The sequence below is a fragment of the Colius striatus genome, chromosome 8 (assembly GCF_028858725.1).
Source record: "Colius striatus isolate bColStr4 chromosome 8, bColStr4.1.hap1, whole genome shotgun sequence".
Classification (NCBI taxonomy): Eukaryota; Metazoa; Chordata; class Aves; order Coliiformes; family Coliidae; genus Colius; species Colius striatus.
In genome coordinates, this window is record NC_084766.1 from 19,453,054 (window position 1) to 19,471,304 (window position 18,251).

Sequence of the window (18,251 nt, forward strand, 5' to 3'; positions counted from 1 at the left end):
GATATACTTTGTTACTAACACTTCTACAGATTTACTAGAGAAAGGGCTATTCCAGTAGGTAAGGCATGACACTTAATTGTCCTTCTATGACTCATTGGGTCAAATACTCAGTGGTTGTAAAAGATCATGATTCTGTCCAAGGCAATAGGTGACCTAGTGAAAACTCACATTGCTCCACTGAAGTCAAGAGTGATAACAGCTTAGGCTGTTACTTCTTATGTGTCTCAGTTTCCCTATAATGAATGTTACCTATCTTTACAGAGCGTACTGGAAACCATGGGTGAGAACTGCTATGTAATTGCCCTTGGGCAGAGACTCATCTAGAAATATGGAAAATACGAAACCTAAAGAGGTATTAGTCTTATCTTCCACAATCACGGCAAAATCTAAGAGCAGTTGGCAGCTACATAGTTGTGTGGGTATGACTGATATGCCTTTAGTTTAGTGGTTTCATCCTGAGACTGAACCACAGGGTTCAATCTCTATCCTATGCAAAATAACTAGTTAAGTAAATTCAGCTCCAGCACATCTAGGCACTGCTATAGCTATTCTTTGTGTGGAACATTTCTCAGGTTACATATGGGGTGAGTCTGATACATTTCTTCAAAATTCTCAGCAGGTTTAGTGAAGTGTAATCACATTTAACAAAAAAGTAAAGTCTAACTTTAGCTTCATAGTTATTATCATCAGAGAACTCCCCCTCTACCCACTGCATCCACTGACTCATATGCAGATGCTAAATTTCACTCACATACCTCTGACTTCCAGTGAAGTAAGAGACATGATTTCCTAGTTTACAAATGAGAAACTGAAGCACAATTAAACTGATATGTCACGTTCTGGTTCTCATCTTTACTGAATTCAGTTTCTTAAACCTAACCTTGTCCTATGGCCTGAATAACGAAAGTGCATTTGCACTTTACCTGATGAAGCTTGATGAAGTTGTCTAGAATTCATCTGTGCGTTGAATTTGTGTTGGGCAGAGCAGAGGTCCAGTAGATATTTACATGTCTTTGCTGTATCAGTAATGAAGGTGTGTTTCTTGCCACTGAAGCTGCTTTCAATCATGAATTTTTTTTTCTAAGGGGGAAAAAACCCACAGCTTGCTTTATATTTCAGTCATTACACTGAAGTATTGAAAGTTCATTCGTATAATCTACTTGGTTTGTCCACTTGTATTTATATCTTGCTTCATGCCTTTGCAGAGTAGTAAATGCCTATTGTAAATTCATCAGTTATTAGTGAGGCGTTTGTCACTGAGATCATAAGTGTTCTATGTCAAAAATCAAGAGCCTTTAGACTTTGACTGCACTGAGAGCAGGTTGATAGAACTGGCAAAATTTGGCTCTACAGATGTTAAGATGATGAAATCAGTTTAATGTAAACATGAAAAAAACACTTCAAGGGGCAGAAGATCCATTTTGGAAGAGCAAACAGGCTGGAAAATATGAGATGCAAGTTGATACCTGCACTATACAATAGTAGATTGATAGCACTCTGATGGCAGAATACCATTCAGAAGGGGTCATAATCTTGTCACCAATACCAGTTTGTTAACACACATCAACATATTAAGAGATGAAGATGGGAATAATGAGATTTGGAAAGAAGAGGAAAATATGATCACATTACCTGATGTAGGTGGGAAAACAAAAGAAAGAGAAAAGATATGAGACAAATGAATATGGAATATGCCATAAAGATTTTACGGTGTCTCTGTAAGAGTCAAAAACAGATCATTTGGTTTTATGGTAATTTGACTTCAGCCTTGGCAAAAAAGCTCTAGAACTTATTCTCAGGAAAAACTTAATATCTTGGTATCCGCATCCAGATCCAGCCTTGATTTTGGACTGTTTTGAGAAAGGACTTGCTGTACAGTATGAGTCTAATTCTGTCTGTGAACGCAATAATCTTATTCAAGTTACAGGCAGAAGCGAAGTAAAGTAGTAGAGTAGAGAAGAGATTCATTTGGTTCTAACTCACATGAGCTGAAATTCTCTCTGTTTCACGCCACTGGAATCTTAAACTGGCAATTCTTGTGCAATTTTTGACCTCATATACAATGATGCCTTTGGCACAGATTCCCAGGATGATGTCCCCTCCTGCTCCTTTCTTCTCTTGAGACACATGATAGAACAATACTCCATATTCAGGAAGCTGCTGAGTCACCTTGCAGAGAAAATGTGCATTTACTATGCATTATTCAAAAAAAGATTTTGGAAGAAAAGATAGGTAGATGGGAGAGGAAGTGGTTTTAAGTATCTTTACTGAATATTCTTTCACTTTGCCACAAAACATTTGAGAAACCTTACCAAATTTTCATACCTACTGCCTCACAGAGCCATCACCTTACTTTGGTATATGTCATTACATGCATCCATTTTCCATGTGTAAAAATGAAATAACACTTTCCCACACACGTTTGAAGATGCAAGAGGTTTATGTAGCTTCCTGAACAATAAACATTACAGTGGCACTGAGGGGCTCAGTATTACTGCCACTTGGCATTTGTGTGCATTTCTGAACAGAAAACCATGCAAGACTAATGTTGCTTGAATACTATTAAACCTTGTCTTTTTCCATTTTCTTTTCTGTGCCTTTGTTTCCCTGAGCAAGACCAGGAACCATGAGGTATAGCAAATACAAAGATCTTAGTAAAACTGCTAATAGTTTAGTGACAGGAACTCTGACACTGTTATGGGCTCACATGGTTTCCTCTCTACAGTAGTGATAACCAGCTGGAAATTTTAACTGCAGTGACACCACAGCTCCCAGCCTGTAACAAACCCCCTCAGGTACCTACACCCATTCCTTTGTGCGTGTCATCTTTTAAAATCAGACATAACTTCTCAGTGCCCAGAAGCATAAGCTACAGGATTTGCTAAATTGTACCTCAAAGTATCTCACTTAAATATAGTGGTAACTTTTGAGCGAATTTCACTTCCCCAGAATTTCCTTCAGTGCCAGACTTTATAATAATAGATCTTCAGCAACAGCACTTCTTTCTTGCACAATGCTCTTTGCTGGGCAAAAGCTAAGTAGGATTATACATTAAGGGTTTAAGTAGCTAGTTTCTGCACCTGTTAACTAGTTGTGTAGAAGGTATTCTGAGGATCTCACTCAGAGGTTCAGAGTGTTTTTACTTGTCTTTCTGCTACTTGCACTTGGCCACAAAATGTTAAAATGTGACTCAGATCCTTTACAGAACTATGGAATGAGAGGATGATTTTCTGTCCTCTTTTGTGATCTGCAGATCAACATGAGTTCATTCTAAAACTTTATTCCTTTTTTTTTTCCCCTCAGGAAGCTAATGTAGAATCCCCAAATGACTTTTCAGACATGAGTAGAGATTTTCAGTGACCAAAATAAAAGACTTCGAGAAGATCTGTTTTTCAGAAAGTATTCAAAGCACAAGTGTTCAGGTCCTGAAAACTGGGGCACCTATAATCACTAACTGAATCTGTGTTTTTAATTTTACATTCCTTTCATATTTGGAATTTGCAGGGTTTTGCCACAGGGGCTATCTTTCCCACTTTGCATGACGTGTTGTCTCCTTCTACAAACTTACTCAGTGAAACAGAGACCAACAAAGCTGCTTTTCTTCATTGAATTTGCCACGCATGATGGGACTGTCATTAAGGCTAAGCTTTAATCTATTTCTTCAATTCCACTGACAGTGTTAGATGAGAAGCTAATATAATTAGCAACTGCACTACACTGATGCTATAAATAATAACATGTGGCACTGAAGCAAAATGGCTATTGCTATTTACCCATTATCTAATCCCCGATACTTAAAATTTGATGGAAAGCAGAGAAGGGGGGAAAAAAATCCCACATTATTGTGACATTCTAGAGCCTTAGAGAAATAGTAATGTGTGAAAATACTTAATGTATCTCCTTTTGTTACTTCCAGAATTAACAGGTAACAAATAATTGAACAAATAATCACTACATGTTTAGAAAGTGGTTGAACAGCTGTTGCAATTTCAGAAGTCAAGGAAGTGCTTACTCTTATGTTTTACAATAATCTGTAATACATTCAGTAGGTGTATCTACTGAACACAAAAAGTTCCACTTAAACGTAAGAAAAAACTATTTCACTGTTCAGGTGAGGGAGCCCTGGCACAGGCTGCCCAGAGGGGTTGTGGAGTCTCCTTCCTTGGACGTCTTCAAGACCCACCTGCACACGTTCCTGCGTGACCTGATCTAGGTGACCCTGCTTCTGCAGGTGGGCTGGACTAGATGATCTCTAAAGATCCCTTCCAACCCCTACCATTCTATGATTCTTTGATTCTATGATCTATAATCATCTTAAAAATAGACAAGTTGGAAACATACTGAAAATTTACATCAACCCAGTGGTGTTGAAAATACCTAGAGATGTGCATTAACTATCAGTGAAAGGAAATCTACAATATAAATGTGATGTAAGTTATTTAGAATGACAGTATCCACAGCAGAATGAAATTCTGAGTTTTTTATTGACTATTCAAATTTGTTCACCATATCTAAAACGCACTGTGTCACGCAAGAAGCAAATAACAGAAAATAGTTAATAGAGAGGGGCTTTTTATCTCAAAATGTACAAATAATGTTTGAGGCATGGAAAGTTACCTTTAAAAATTCTAGTTCAGCTTCATCCTCAAACAGGGAGCGATTCATACGATGTAGTTTAGCAAGCTCTCGCTGTATGTATGCCAAGGTCATTTTCTGTATTCTGCTCGCTGGAATGTAGTCTTCAACACGAAAATAGCTCTTTCCATGCATCTTTGGGAGAAAAAAAAAAACAAACTGAAACAAAACAAAAGAGATAGGAGCTTTTTGTTCTTTCTTGGCTTTTCTTATTCAATGCATTTCCATTTTCAGAGTGACCTGTATGCTGAAGTCACCCTGTTGAGATATCTTAAAACAAGGCAGGGAACAGCAGGTAGTGTCCTGACAGACAAATGTTCCTCTTGCACCTGTGCTCTGCCAGATGCTCAAAGCACACATTACTTCTCTGTGCAGAGGGGACAAATGAGCTGGTCTTGCAGATATGCCTGCAGTCTTTCACTTAAATCTGGCAGTTACTGTCTCAGTACAACCTACAGTGAAGTTCTCAACACCAAGATGGATCTGACCAGATGAGTCAGATCACTCTGAATTCAATTAATAGAGCTACAGTGATTTATATAATTGAAGATATGGTAGAAAATATAAATGAGTGTTTTCTGTACACTTCAAACCTAAGATAACTAGTTCAGATATACCATCAGTGACCATCCTGTCTTTGCAGCTTAGGAATCTGAGCCTATTCACAAAATATCTGTGAATCCTAGAAGGTTTATTTGGAATTTTTCTGCATATTTTCTGGAGCTTCTGGGCTATATTATCCATTACAAAGGACCAAGAGCCTTTCATGATTCTGCCATAATTCCTGCCAAATCCGTCTGACTCATTTTTGTCCCTTAATCGGGCAAATTTTGTAATTTTAAAAAATTACATCTGAAATGTGATTTCTGAAAGACTTAGATGACACTGAGTGCTGTTCACATTTCTTCTTTGAACTCTCTGACAAACATAAGCTGCAAAAGCTGTTGTGAGTGACCTCCAAGAAACACTATTATTTCTCCACACCTCAGAAGCATAGTTGCCAAGCTCTGCTTGTAAAGCCAAAGCACCGAGTTTCAGGGCAGTTTCATCATTGCAATATAATCGCTCCTCCAAAATATCTTTACGAAGCTGCAGGTAAAACTGGTGCCTTGTCAAGCCATGCCTGGAACACAAAAAAAGTTTAGGAACACACAAGAAGCCTTAAACAGTCACTCCAAATGCTCCTGTTTTTCCTGCAGAGCCATGTACTTACTGGATAACATTGAAGTGATTGACAAAGAATTTTATCCTTAGAAAGAGTGTGAAATTAATGATGGAGGTTTTCTTCTTGGACTGGTCATTCCAGCCATCTGGAGCCACTTTGTAGAGTTTGGTCTCCTCATCCAAAAAGAAGAATTCTTTTCCTGAAACAAGAATTTTGGTTTCTGTGATGTCTGGATATACTTCACTTGCTCAAAGTTCTGCTGCCCATCACTAGCAACAAGAAAATCAAATGGATCATAGATGTCAGTTGAAATTTGCTTCTCTGTGTCACAGCTTAACTTACTGCTTCTTTGATGGAGAACTTAGGATAAAAGTGTATAATTTAGGACTACATTTGTTAGATGCTGGACTTGTGATATCCATGAAATCACTCAGGAATTGATAGAGCTTGCATTCTGCTCACCATTCACAATAGTAGAATTGTAGAGTCATTACAGTTGGAAAAGATCTGTGAGAATATCAAGTCCAATCACTAACCTCACACTGCCAAGTCCATCACTAAACCATGCCCCTCAGTTCTTCATGTACTCATCTTTTGAATATCTCTAGGGATGGTGACTCCACCACCTCCCTGGGCAGCCCCTTCCAATGCTTAACAATCCTCTCAGTGAAAAGTTTCTTCTTAATGTCCAATCTAAACCCCCCTTGGTACAACTTGAACCCATTTTCTCTTGTCCTATCCAGGTTCTGCATCCAATTGTAATCCTCATGCCCTACACACAAAGTATCCTTCTTCCTAGTGCCTCAGTCATGCTTGCCATCAGAAATGGGGTAGGGCGATGCATGTCTTATAGGTGAAATAGCTGAGCCTGTACTCTAACTTATATCTAGGAATAAAGACAGTCGGTCTCACTCAGTAAAGTGTTTCCTGGAATTTCTGCTGGAGCGATATGTCTTAATCATATTCCAGTGCTAGGCTAGGGCATAGCCTTCTTTACATGGGAATATCAGTCAGTAAAGTATGGTTCTACTGATGCACAGTCCTAGGATATATATGCTTTACGTCAGTGTAGTACTATTTAAAGCAACATACTTTACTTTTGCCTAAGTTTTGCATTTGCTTTCATCTGAGGGTCTTGAAGGATCTTTCTGGAATTAATAAAGTGGCTACAGAGGCACTGAGGGAGAGTATTGTTACTGTAGTTAGCTGTCTCTCATTACCTTTCAGATAAGCCAAGCCAAAGTAGAAATGTTCCACCAAGTTTGCATACGCCAACACGGTATTGAAAACATCTCTTGCCTTGGACTTGATATCACATTGCACCTCAAGGCACTGCCCGTTGAGTAGAATCACGTTGAGATCTCTTTGGGACAAATAGGATTTCCCTTTTTTAGTCTAAGAATATTTAACAAAGAATAAAGGATGAGTTCTAAGTATAAGCAATGCAAGTTTCACAGCATTTTGTTACTGAGGCCCTTTAGTCTCTTGCCTCTACATACCCTGATAGAATTGGTCATAATGCTATACTATTCCTTGCCTCTCTTCTCATGAATTAGTTATAATTTATAGTTTTTTAAAAAAACAGGGAATCCCAAGAGAACAGCTGAGCATACTCTGACTCTATAATCTAGCTTTGATGGTAATTCCAAATTTTGTTTCCCTTCATTTTTACTGATGTGTGTTCTCAACTTTTTACTTTATTTTAATGAATGGTAGATGATGTGTCTGCAAACTGGAGGGGTCTAATACATTGGCACTAGATTCCACATTGTATACTTGGCTGTATAATCTTTGTCTCAGAAGTCTTGTACTAAATTGAACATTCTTAGCTGAGAATGATGAATTAAGCTATTTCCCTACAAACAGAAATAACTACATAGCACTTGAAATTAAATGACCTCTTTTGAAGTCTCAGTACTTCTGCAGGAACCTTGGTTTGCAAGGAGGATATGGCAAGAATACTGGATTGGGACTCAGATGCAATTTATAAAGAGCCCCAACTAAAAAGTCATTAGATTAGTTCTAAATTCTTAATATTCATACTTACCACAATTGATCCAGGCAGCTGTAAGCTCACTGGTGGTTCACTAGACAAAATAATAAATTCTGGACCTGAAAACTGTAAGGAAGCAATTTAGAAATTTAGTGTCTCCTTAATGTCACAAAGGCATCTATTTTTATGACCCTTGCAGAAACTTAATTGATTTCCCAGTTACTGTGAGGAACGTCACAGACATACACACATGTATACACACCACTGTGATTTCATAGGCCTAGTGTCCACAGGGAAGCAGATTAAAATGGAGAGCTGCTTTCTTTCTTGTAATGAAAGCTGACTGATATTTCTTATTAACAGACATTGTATTCTTTTGTTTTAACATCAACAAACTTTAACAGCACAAGACACATTTTTTCTTGCTGAGCATCCACTTCAGAGAATGTTGCATACTGGGTTTATTTTCAGATGCATCTGTGCTTTTAGATCCTTGAAGCAGACAGAATTAACTGAATGTCTGTAAGTGGTAAGATATTTAAATTAATATGTAAAAGATAGTTTACAAAAGTATCTAACAAACTCTTTATCAATTCTGCCACTTGTCAGGCTTGAGCTTGTGAACTGAGAACACTTAAGAGGATTGAAAGCCTGAAATCTGTTCCTTCGGCTTCCACAGCTGAAAGCTCCATGATCAGGAGTTTTCTGTGATTCAGTTATATCCAGATTTTTGTAATCTAACTGCCAAATAAAAATATCCTTCCCATTTAATAAAGTCCTACAAATAGAAAACCTCCAACAATTCATAGTCACAAGCAATATCTCCAACCCTGTCAGTACTGGAAGCTGGCACAAAGAACTTCAGACTCTTAAGCTTTAACTCCCACCTGATATCTGGAGATGTCAGTGGGAGGTCAGGCCCCTGCATACAGCTTAGGTGCCTATAGACATTTAGAGAACTCTTGGATGAGAGTCTGGACATATTCAACTTCTGTCATCTTTTCCCCCTTTTTTTCTGAAAATGTGATTGTCTTATAACCTACATGGAAATCAAATCAGACTCATCATCTGAAAGTCAAAGTCACAATGAGTCTTGACTATAACCTCTTCTACTCAAAAGTCAGCTTCCCATTCAGAGCACGGCTGCCTTGACACTCCTAGACAATTTTCACTCATGCAAATAATCCTTTAGATTAATGTTAAAGCAGCAGCACAGAGCTGATGTCTTGGAAGCAAAACTACAGCAACTACAAAAAGACTCTTATGAGAACTATTGTTTTGACACAGTCACTGCTAACCTATCGTTTTTCGCCCAGACAGACAAAGTAAAAACAAAAATAAATCGCTTGATCACTGTTGACCAGCAAGATTTTGGGTTCAGTGTGTCTGTAAGTGTTTTTGTTGTCCTGAAGCTCCTGTCAAAGTAGTTGGTGAAGTCCATATGGTCTTTGACACTTGAAGAAATCACAAGGAAAACTTTTTCTTAGTCTTTATAGAAGATATAGTTTGACATGAAGCTGTTTCTGGTAAGGGGAAAGGGGCTGTAAAGATGGCTCCTGTAAGAAGTTGCTCAAAGCTCACCCCCGCTCTGAGTCAGACCCACTTCTGGGGCTAAGCCAATTAGACATCACCACAATCACTTTTTAAGAAGAAGCTGGAAGAGGAAGGTTCTTTCTGTTCCTTCTTTCTTCTGCCGTATCAGGGGCAGAGACTCATTTTGCTAAAGCTGGCCCCAGACCAGGGGCAGCGATTCATTTCATTAAAGGCCCCGAGCCAGGGACAGTGACTATGGCCAGAGGAGGCCATGTCCCGTGAGAGGGACCCAATCACTTCACTACAGACCCCAAGCCAGGGGCAGTGATTTTCTTCTTTAAATCTATGGCCAGAAGAGGCCGTGTCCCGCGGAAGGGACCCAATATCCACAGTTGTAACTGTGGGAAGGAACCCACAACAAAGCAGCTCATTAAAATTATGCCCAGAAGAGGCCTTGTCCCAAGAGAGGGACCCAGAAACTGCAACTGTGGAAAAGAATCCATTCCAGAAATATTCACCAAGGACTGCGTCCCATGTGAGGAACCCTGTATCAGCAGAAGCCACAGCTGTTGGGAACAACCCACACCAGAGAAGTTCGTTAAGAAGTGTGTACTGTGGAAGGGACCCCTTATTGGAGCAGGGGAAGAATGCCAGTAGTCATCCTCATCTTACAAAAGAGAAGCAGCAGAGCCCGTCTGTGAGAGACTGACCACATCCCCCATTCCCTGTGCCCCCCCGAGCTGTTGAGGAGGGACGAGGTAGAGATATCAGGAGCAGCGAGCTGAGCCCGGGAAGAAAGAAGGGATGGGGGAGGGAGATCTTAAAGTGCTGGTTGTAATTTTCTCAGTCATCCTGCTTTCTTTTTGCTTTTTGTTATGTTTCTTGTAGGTAGTAGAACAAACTTTCCTTACTTTCCTCTCTAAGTCGAGTACTGGAATCTGTTTTACCCAGAACCATATTTGGCAGTGAGCCCTCCCTGCCCTTATCAGTCCACAGCAACCTTGGTTACCTTTTTTTTTTTCCTTCCATTTCACTGGGGCCTCTGCCATCCTCATGAAGGTGGGAGTGGATGGAGGGCACCAAGCAAGAGACTGTCATGGTGCTTCATTGCTGGTTGGGTAAAACCATGACGATAGTCAAGAGCTTTCACTGCCTTCAGTTCTGTGTTATCATACTGGATCATGCCCAATTTGGATTCCATCAATTTGGAATAATCATCTAATGCAAAGACTGAGTAGCTAATATGAAGTTACTTGCAAATGACAACTGGAGGAGACATTACTGTTAGTGATATTTACATTTTGAAATAGGCTTATATGCATTTAACTAGTCACCTTTTCCTTCCTGTGGAACAAACATTTCTGTGATGTAGCAGCTGCTGTGTAGTCCTTTGTAGATACAGAGAATGTGGAATCTAAACTTAGCAGGTTTTGTCTACTGTTCTTCTGAGTTCCAGCAGGGATTTCTTCTACAGCACTGGCTGACCTTCAAAGGAAATTTCATTATGAGACATGCATATATAGCATGCAATCAAAATGACACAGACTTAAGAACAAAGAGCTTAAGATACATTGTCTGGTAGAACATAATCAAATACAGGGCAATGGTAGTTGTAAGTTGTGAAATGTTTCTTTACAGAAAAATACAAATAATATAACAAGCATAATATTACTGATGCCCTTTATAATTAAATATAAACTCTATTTTAATTCAGTAACAACCTTTTTTTTTTGGTGAGCCAAGTCTAGCTGGCTTAAGTATTCTGAAGCCAATAGGTAAAGAATTTAGCCCCATGCCTTTCTAAGAATTCTACAGGATGAAGTCAATTCTTCGTTTCTTATTTTCTGAAGAAAAATAAAGTTTAGAAAACTGTAACCGTTGTTGTTAGATTATTCAGAAACTTCCAGGAATAGGAACTAAATTGTTTGAATACTAATTCATTACAATAAATTGATGTCTTAGGGAACTGAGGGAATTTTCAATTTGATTAAGAGAAAAATATGTGAAAACTCAGATCACAAAACTATCTTTATCATGTACTTTTTAACCACAAAGTAATGGGGTTTTCCACACAAGCAGACACATGTATGCTCAGAATAAACTTCTAATATATAGTCTTATTAACAAAGAAAGAATGATTATGTGATTCAGAAGGAAAGGTTTTGTTGAGGTGGATTTTTTGTTAATTAGATTTTTAACAAATGTTAAAGTCATACAAGAGCTTTTTTGTCATCCCAAAGTTTTATCCTTTTGCATGTTGCAGAGTTGGTCAGGGAACTATTTAGGGAGTTTCAATTTTTTTTTTACAAAGTTACTGGATTAGCTACTGATCTTTTCTCCCTGTTATCCAGTGGCAGGACACATGGGAATTGTTCATAACTATGTCAGAGAAGGCTTGGTCTTGATATCAGGAAGCATTTCTTTACTGAGAGAGTACAGTGGAACAGGCTTCCTAGACAGGTTGTTGATGCCCTGAACTTGTCAATGTTTAAGAGGCATTTGCCCTTAATAACATGCTTTAACTTTTGATCAGCCCTGAAGTAATCAGGCAGTTGGAGTAGATGACTGTTGTAGGTCTCTTCCAAATAACTGTTTTGTTCTATTCTATTCTATTCTATTCTATTCTATTCTATTCTATTCTATTCTATTCTATTCTATTCTACTCTACTCTATTCTATTCTACATTACTCTGTCTACAACAATAACTAGATATTTGGTTTCTGCCAGTGCAGCCTCATAAAGATCAACATTTAGCTAAGAAATATGCTAAAAAATGACTTGTAGTGACTTTTAAAGATAGAAAAGTACCGTTAGCTCAAAACCCGAGATGCTATATTAAAATTTTCTTTTCCTATAGAAAATCTTTCCTGTTACTAGTTCTGTGAGGTTAGAGATAATACCAGACCTGACATCTCTCTTTTTACATATAGCTCATAGCCTTGCATATACGTACAAGCTTAACTTTATGAGATGTAAATTATATCAGTTGGACTGATTACAGAAATGAGCATGATGATATTAGCAAGTTACAAAGATAGTAAACCCATCACCAAGTTTTAAGTTGGTTGTCCTCCTATATGGGAAATTAGTGGTTTCCAAACTAATTATTTCAACTCCATTGCTATCATATTACTTAGAATAGGAGGATGACCTTTGTAGAAATTCAATTGCAGATGCTTAAAGCTAAAAGGGGGAGTTAACAATCCCTGAAGTTCTATGAGAAATAGCTTACTGTAAATTTGGAGAAGAGAGTTCATCTTTCATCACAGGAGGGGAACATTTTCTTGGCAGCAGGGTTTGAGATCAAGGATATCAAGATGATACCCAAGTTGGCAGTCAGAGGCATGGATATTGCTCCAAAATACTCAATAAATACATTATCTGTTACTGATATCATTGCCAGTTGTGTAATGCATATATACATGTCTTTATACACATATATATGTATGTACGTATAGTTAGACAAGTAGCCAGAGACTTCTTTCTTCACAAAAGCTGTTGTTCTTTCCTATTGGAGTTTTAGTGGTGTACTGCAGTATCTCATGTCACTCAGATTATTTTGGCTCATTTATCAGGCAGTTCAAACTGTTTACTTGGGATACATTTAAATGGGAATTGATCTAAATTGGAGCATTTCCTGTGGATCTGAATTACTCATGTCAAGGTTAAAAGAAGAAACTCCTGTCTAACTGGGTCAAGAACTCAATTTAAAGGGGATGTTTATAGGGATTACATGGTGCTTAACTGTGGGATTTTGGTCTTTGTGATGCCTAGAGCCTAACAGTACTTACATCACTTCTTCATTTGGAAACAGTCATGATTACAGCTGTACTATGCTAACAGTCTAGAAAACTCTTGTTTGGCAGCAGTGGTGCTCTTCTGGCTTTTGAAAAGGAGTTGCCAGCCGTTATACAATTCTCAGCTTTCATTGTTTTATGTGTACAGAGCTGCTGTACATGCCATGGCTGAAATGAGGCTAATCCTCCTGACAGAGCAGAGGTCTTTACTGTGTCCCTGGCTTACCTATAACTTTACAGTAAAGCAGCAGAGCAAGGATCACCATGGCTGACACAAATAAGACAAATCAGTCTGAACTGAGATGGAGATGCAAATAATCCACAGAAAATTATGGATCATACACATGATCTGTCATAACTACTCCAGAATGCTTCAGGCCAGTTAATGTGAGACAGCAAGGCAAGAAGGACCAGATTCAAAGTCTGAATATAAACAAACATTGGATCTACAGAGTGTCTTGCCAGGGAAAACAATGGCTGTTCAGATCTTTTCGTCAGATTTTGCCCCTCCACACTCTGTGGAGCTCCTACTTAGTTGTTTCAGTCACAATGAGCTGTTGCTTCTTACCTATCTAATTGTGATGGAGACATGCTAGAGGCAGCTGTTCTGAGAGGTCAGTGATATTTGGCAGGAGACAGGGGTAAAACACAAAGGTGGAAGACTACAGTGTACTGCTTTTGTGTGACTTTTTACTGGCCCAAGCTCCATTTCACTAGAACATTTGAACTGTTTTGCTTGAAGCCAAACTAAGTGCACTTTAATTCTAGATAAACAGTAGCTATTATCAAAATAATTTTGGATGGTGATCCTGGCACTTTCTGGAAATGACATTGCCACACTAGTTGTCTGCTTCACTTGGTAATAAAAGAGCTTCCATCTTTTAAGAATACGAGTTACGATTACCTGTTTGTGAAGAGCTTGTAGCTACTTTGTGTCCTTGATCCACTAAGGGTGGGGTCCCGTGACTGGTGTGTTTGTGGAACTCTCTCTGAAATGAATAAAGAAAATTTCACAGCTGAAGCAATTGTAGCAGCACTCAGCATCAAATCTCAGGACAATTACAACAAGGAAGAAATTTAGACTGACTATTTCCTCTCTTGATAAATGGCTACTTGATAAGGCTGAGCGAATACTACACCAGCAGTATTCCCAGTAGTTTAGTTATTGTTACTTCCTCTTCATAAACCTTCACATGGATGTAATTTGTAAAATAGCTGTGCAGCTACAATGTTGGTTTGGTTTTTTTTTTTCCATTTGTATAGGAGTAATTTGTGAAACAAATACTTTTACTCTTCAGAAATTACTTCCAAGTCTTCTTTGTTCTTATATTTCCAAGCATAAAATCAGAAAGAAAAAGACATGAAACCTCTCTGGCTTAATCAGAGTAGGATATAAAATCACTGAAATGGAAACTATTTGTAAATATTCCACTAGTTATTTGCTACATTAAATATATCGTGAATGTTTTTACATCATAAAAATCTGGTGGGAATATAGGATGGTTTGTGAGTCATTAGCAAATAAGATTTGTATAATTTTTTGCCTTTAGTCATCTCTGCTGCTACAGAAAAGATAGCCATTACTTTGTCCAAATACATGAAGAATGAAATTTAGAGGTAAGACCAGAAAGGGTTATGCAAGTGGTAGTTCCTCTAGCAGCAGAGATAATGTAAATCCTTTAGAGAAGGGTGGGAATGTTGAATTTTTCTTCTCATGGACCAAGTAATTGATCTTATTTGAATAATTGTGCATATCAAACTATTACATGGGAAAAATTATAGAGGTGATAAGTTATATGGAAGCAAACATTTAGGTTAGTTTTTTTCCTCTGGATAAAATATCCATGAACTCGACCCTGAGACCACACTCTGAATTCCAATATGAAAACATAATATTGAATTCCAGTACACCAACCACCAATTGCAGTTTTATAAACTATAAAATCTGCAATCACATTACTAAAATATGCATAAACATTTTTTTCAAGTTGCAGATGGTAGTGACAAATGTGAGATTTGAGATAAGCCAAATACTCAGGGCTAGTTACCAAAGCCAAGATTTAGACCTGTGTTCTGAAACTACATGCTTTTTAATGAAAAAGCTTTTCAAATTCTCTGCTTGCACTATAGGTTTCATCTAATTTTATATATATACTTAGACAAGCACATAAAGTTCCTCTTAGTTTTTCTCTCAGTTGTTGCAGTCATGGGACAAATTGACTAGTTTCAGTGACCACACTTTTGTACTTTGATCACAAATCCAACACATTCCTGATGTTTAAGTAACTTATGTCCCTCAAAGAAGTTAATTCTGTAGGCAATTATTTTATTATATGTTAAATGAGCTTCTGAAGTAATCTGAATAGAAGTATTGATCTCCTTTGTTCATGATGGTCACTAGATGGTAATATTTCTTTTCATAGAAGAATGCTTTTTTTTTCTAATACATTATCTCATGAAAGAATATCTGTGTCTAACAAGCTGTCACATTCTTTGTTTTGTCTTTTATTTTCAGAGTTTGTTCTTACAAAATCCTGAGTATGAACAATGACCAGTGTTTCAGTGGAGACTGAGACGTGCACATAGTCATTGGAACGAGCCTTTGTCAAGCTTATGACCAGAATTCTTTTTTAAAGAACTTACAAAACAGGCTCCTGAGTTTAACTTCTGTCACTACGTATGTGACTGATATGTATGCGTCACATAGGGAGCAGCTGCAATCTCAGGTTTTTATTGCTGTTGGTATTGATTGAAGTTCTGAAGCTTCAGAAAATCACCTTTCAGGAAGAGCTTATCAACAGCAGTTTTATGAGTAACCTCACCTTCCTCATCCTTAGGGCCAACGTCTTAGGGTTGAGAGGCTACTACATCGTGTTTTTTTTCCTGAGATGTATTTGCTTTCTCTCTGTGAATTATCTCCTAGCAGACTTGTGATAATGCAGTGAACATCCAGGGGTTTTTTGCCATCTGGGTTTGTTTGCCTAGTATGATTTAAACCTTTCAAATTCAAAAGAGTGTAGATAATATGTTCCTACAAATTCCATGACATTCAGCAGTTGGATATCATAGACCCAAGTTAATGATCTCTAATGAGAAAAAACAAGGACTACTCAGCAGTTTTCTGTTATTAATGTCATCAATTTACTAACCAATCAATATGCATACTTTGTTGCATCATGACTTATGTAGTGGACAGTATGGTCATTGCCTGAGGGGAGAAATTTCTGGAATAAAACCCCCACATATGCTTACAAAGAAAGTTTGAATCCCTGCCACAGCAGACCTAGTACTTCGTTTCTTATAAATGCTCATAGAGGGAGGAAGTAAACTCCAAATTATAGAAGTAAACTTCCACCTCTAGGTCTGGAAGCTCAGAAGAAGTGGCCCAGGCATGATGGGGGGAAAAAACAAACAAACAAAAAAAAGATGGGAAAGTGGATAACTTCAGAATGGAGAACAGAAGTGGGCAGGAGTCTGAGAATGGGGAGCTGTCATGGTAAACTCATTTATTTTAGGAGATGCTGAAGACATTTGGTAAAAGGAACACATCTTGTCTAGGTGTCTCTAGCTCAGATCCCAATTTAAACATGAAGATACACATAAATAGCAGTATTCTCCTTTCTGGATCCTCTCCTATACAGTTTCTTTCATGTTTTTGTTGCAATAAAAGGATTGAAAAGGGAGCTAAAATTACAACTCTGATATCTCCAGACAAAGCAAATCAGAAAAACAACATTGCAAGCTTCCATTTAGCACAACAAAAATGACATGCAGGAAATATGTAATGGCTTTAGGACAAAAATAGTTGGGTTTTTTCCTCTAGATTTCAGAATTAGTCCCTTTGGTTTGGAATAGGCTTGGAGAAGCTTTAATCCCTACCATTCAACTCTTAGATGTTGTTCATAGAATCAGCTGGTTTTAGTGCTAGTATCTTGACATTGCCCATCATCTGTGGGGAATCTCCATTGTTTCTCATTCGTTTCATGACTCCACATGCCACAAACATTCTGTAAGGCTTTGTCTGTGATCTGCTGAATAGTTTCACTAGGTAAAAGGGGTATAAAGCAACAAAGAGGGTGCTGCATGATAACTAGGAAATACATAGCTTTGCAGAAGGACACAGGCAAAAAGGAACACAGTAATCTGTCTTCTCTTGTAACCGCAAGTGCATGGGAGTACTCATCACCTGAAATACACAGGTAGTCTCACATTTCAGGGGACAGAAGAGAAGAGTACGTAATTAATAAACATAATATTTCAGGAAAATCTTACCTCTCCTATGTCCTTGGTTAGACAGTATCAAAGATGTACTTTCCGAAATACTGTTAGAGTCACTGTAGTCCGCAGAGAGTTGTCTATAATCTTCTGTTGACTGACTATAATTCATTAATCTGGACCATTTATCTGGAAACAGAAAGAAAATATGATGAATCACATACTTTAATTATGAATCATTGTATCTGCATGATAATATAAATAATATTTGGCTTGACTAATTTTTGTATAGTCCATGTTTGCCTATCTTCACACCCTGACTTTAGTTCCTTAAGGAAAAGGAAAGCTTGGTAACTTGATTCTATTATTTTCATCATCTCATTCTGACCCAGAATAGTTCTCATAGTTCTTCTGAATCATTCAAAATAAAACAAATGTATTAATTCTATTCTACATGTTTGACTAGTTATCTGATAAGTGTAGATAACCTGCAGAGTTCTCTTTTCTTATCTTTTGAGGCCTAAAACCTTCAGCTATAAAGTATTCTTCCCGTGTGCAGGATGGACAGTGCCCAGGCATAAACCACTACCAGAGTCAGCTGCAGAAATTCCTTTGAGGGATCATCCTAAGTCATCAGAAGTACATATTTCCATTCAACTCTGACTTTATGTTAGTTGCATTGTCTCTTATCCTTTTCCAGAATCTCTGAAGGTGAACATTTTTAATTAAAAAAAGGGAAAGAAATGGAATGCTGCCTTGAAACGTGTGGCTCGCATTTGTAGTGTAAACAACATCGTGAATCATTGAAGTCCTTCAGCAAGTACAAGCCACATGACCTGAATCCCTAGAAACACAGATATCACTCCAGAGGTATAACCACTAGAACTAGTAGAAGGCAAATGACAGGAATTTG

General features: G+C 37.9%; 1 protein-coding gene across 1 annotated transcript in view; it reads right to left on the bottom strand.

Moving 5' to 3' along the window:
* FRMPD2 (FERM and PDZ domain containing 2) overlaps positions 1–18,251 on the bottom strand; it is a 61,403-nt gene that overhangs the window by 24,467 nt on the left and 18,685 nt on the right. Inside the window, exons 8-17 of the mRNA XM_062001700.1 lie at positions 17,396–17,527; positions 14,028–14,112; positions 10,661–10,811; positions 7,848–7,919; positions 7,021–7,195; positions 5,849–5,999; positions 5,620–5,758; positions 4,618–4,770; positions 1,984–2,169; positions 924–1,080 (exon numbers count right to left, since the gene is read on the bottom strand). Coding sequence (XP_061857684.1) covers positions 924–1,080; positions 1,984–2,169; positions 4,618–4,770; positions 5,620–5,758; positions 5,849–5,999; positions 7,021–7,195; positions 7,848–7,919; positions 10,661–10,811; positions 14,028–14,112; positions 17,396–17,527 — 1,401 coding nt within the window. The remainder of the gene's footprint in view (positions 1–923; positions 1,081–1,983; positions 2,170–4,617; positions 4,771–5,619; positions 5,759–5,848; positions 6,000–7,020; positions 7,196–7,847; positions 7,920–10,660; positions 10,812–14,027; positions 14,113–17,395; positions 17,528–18,251) is intronic.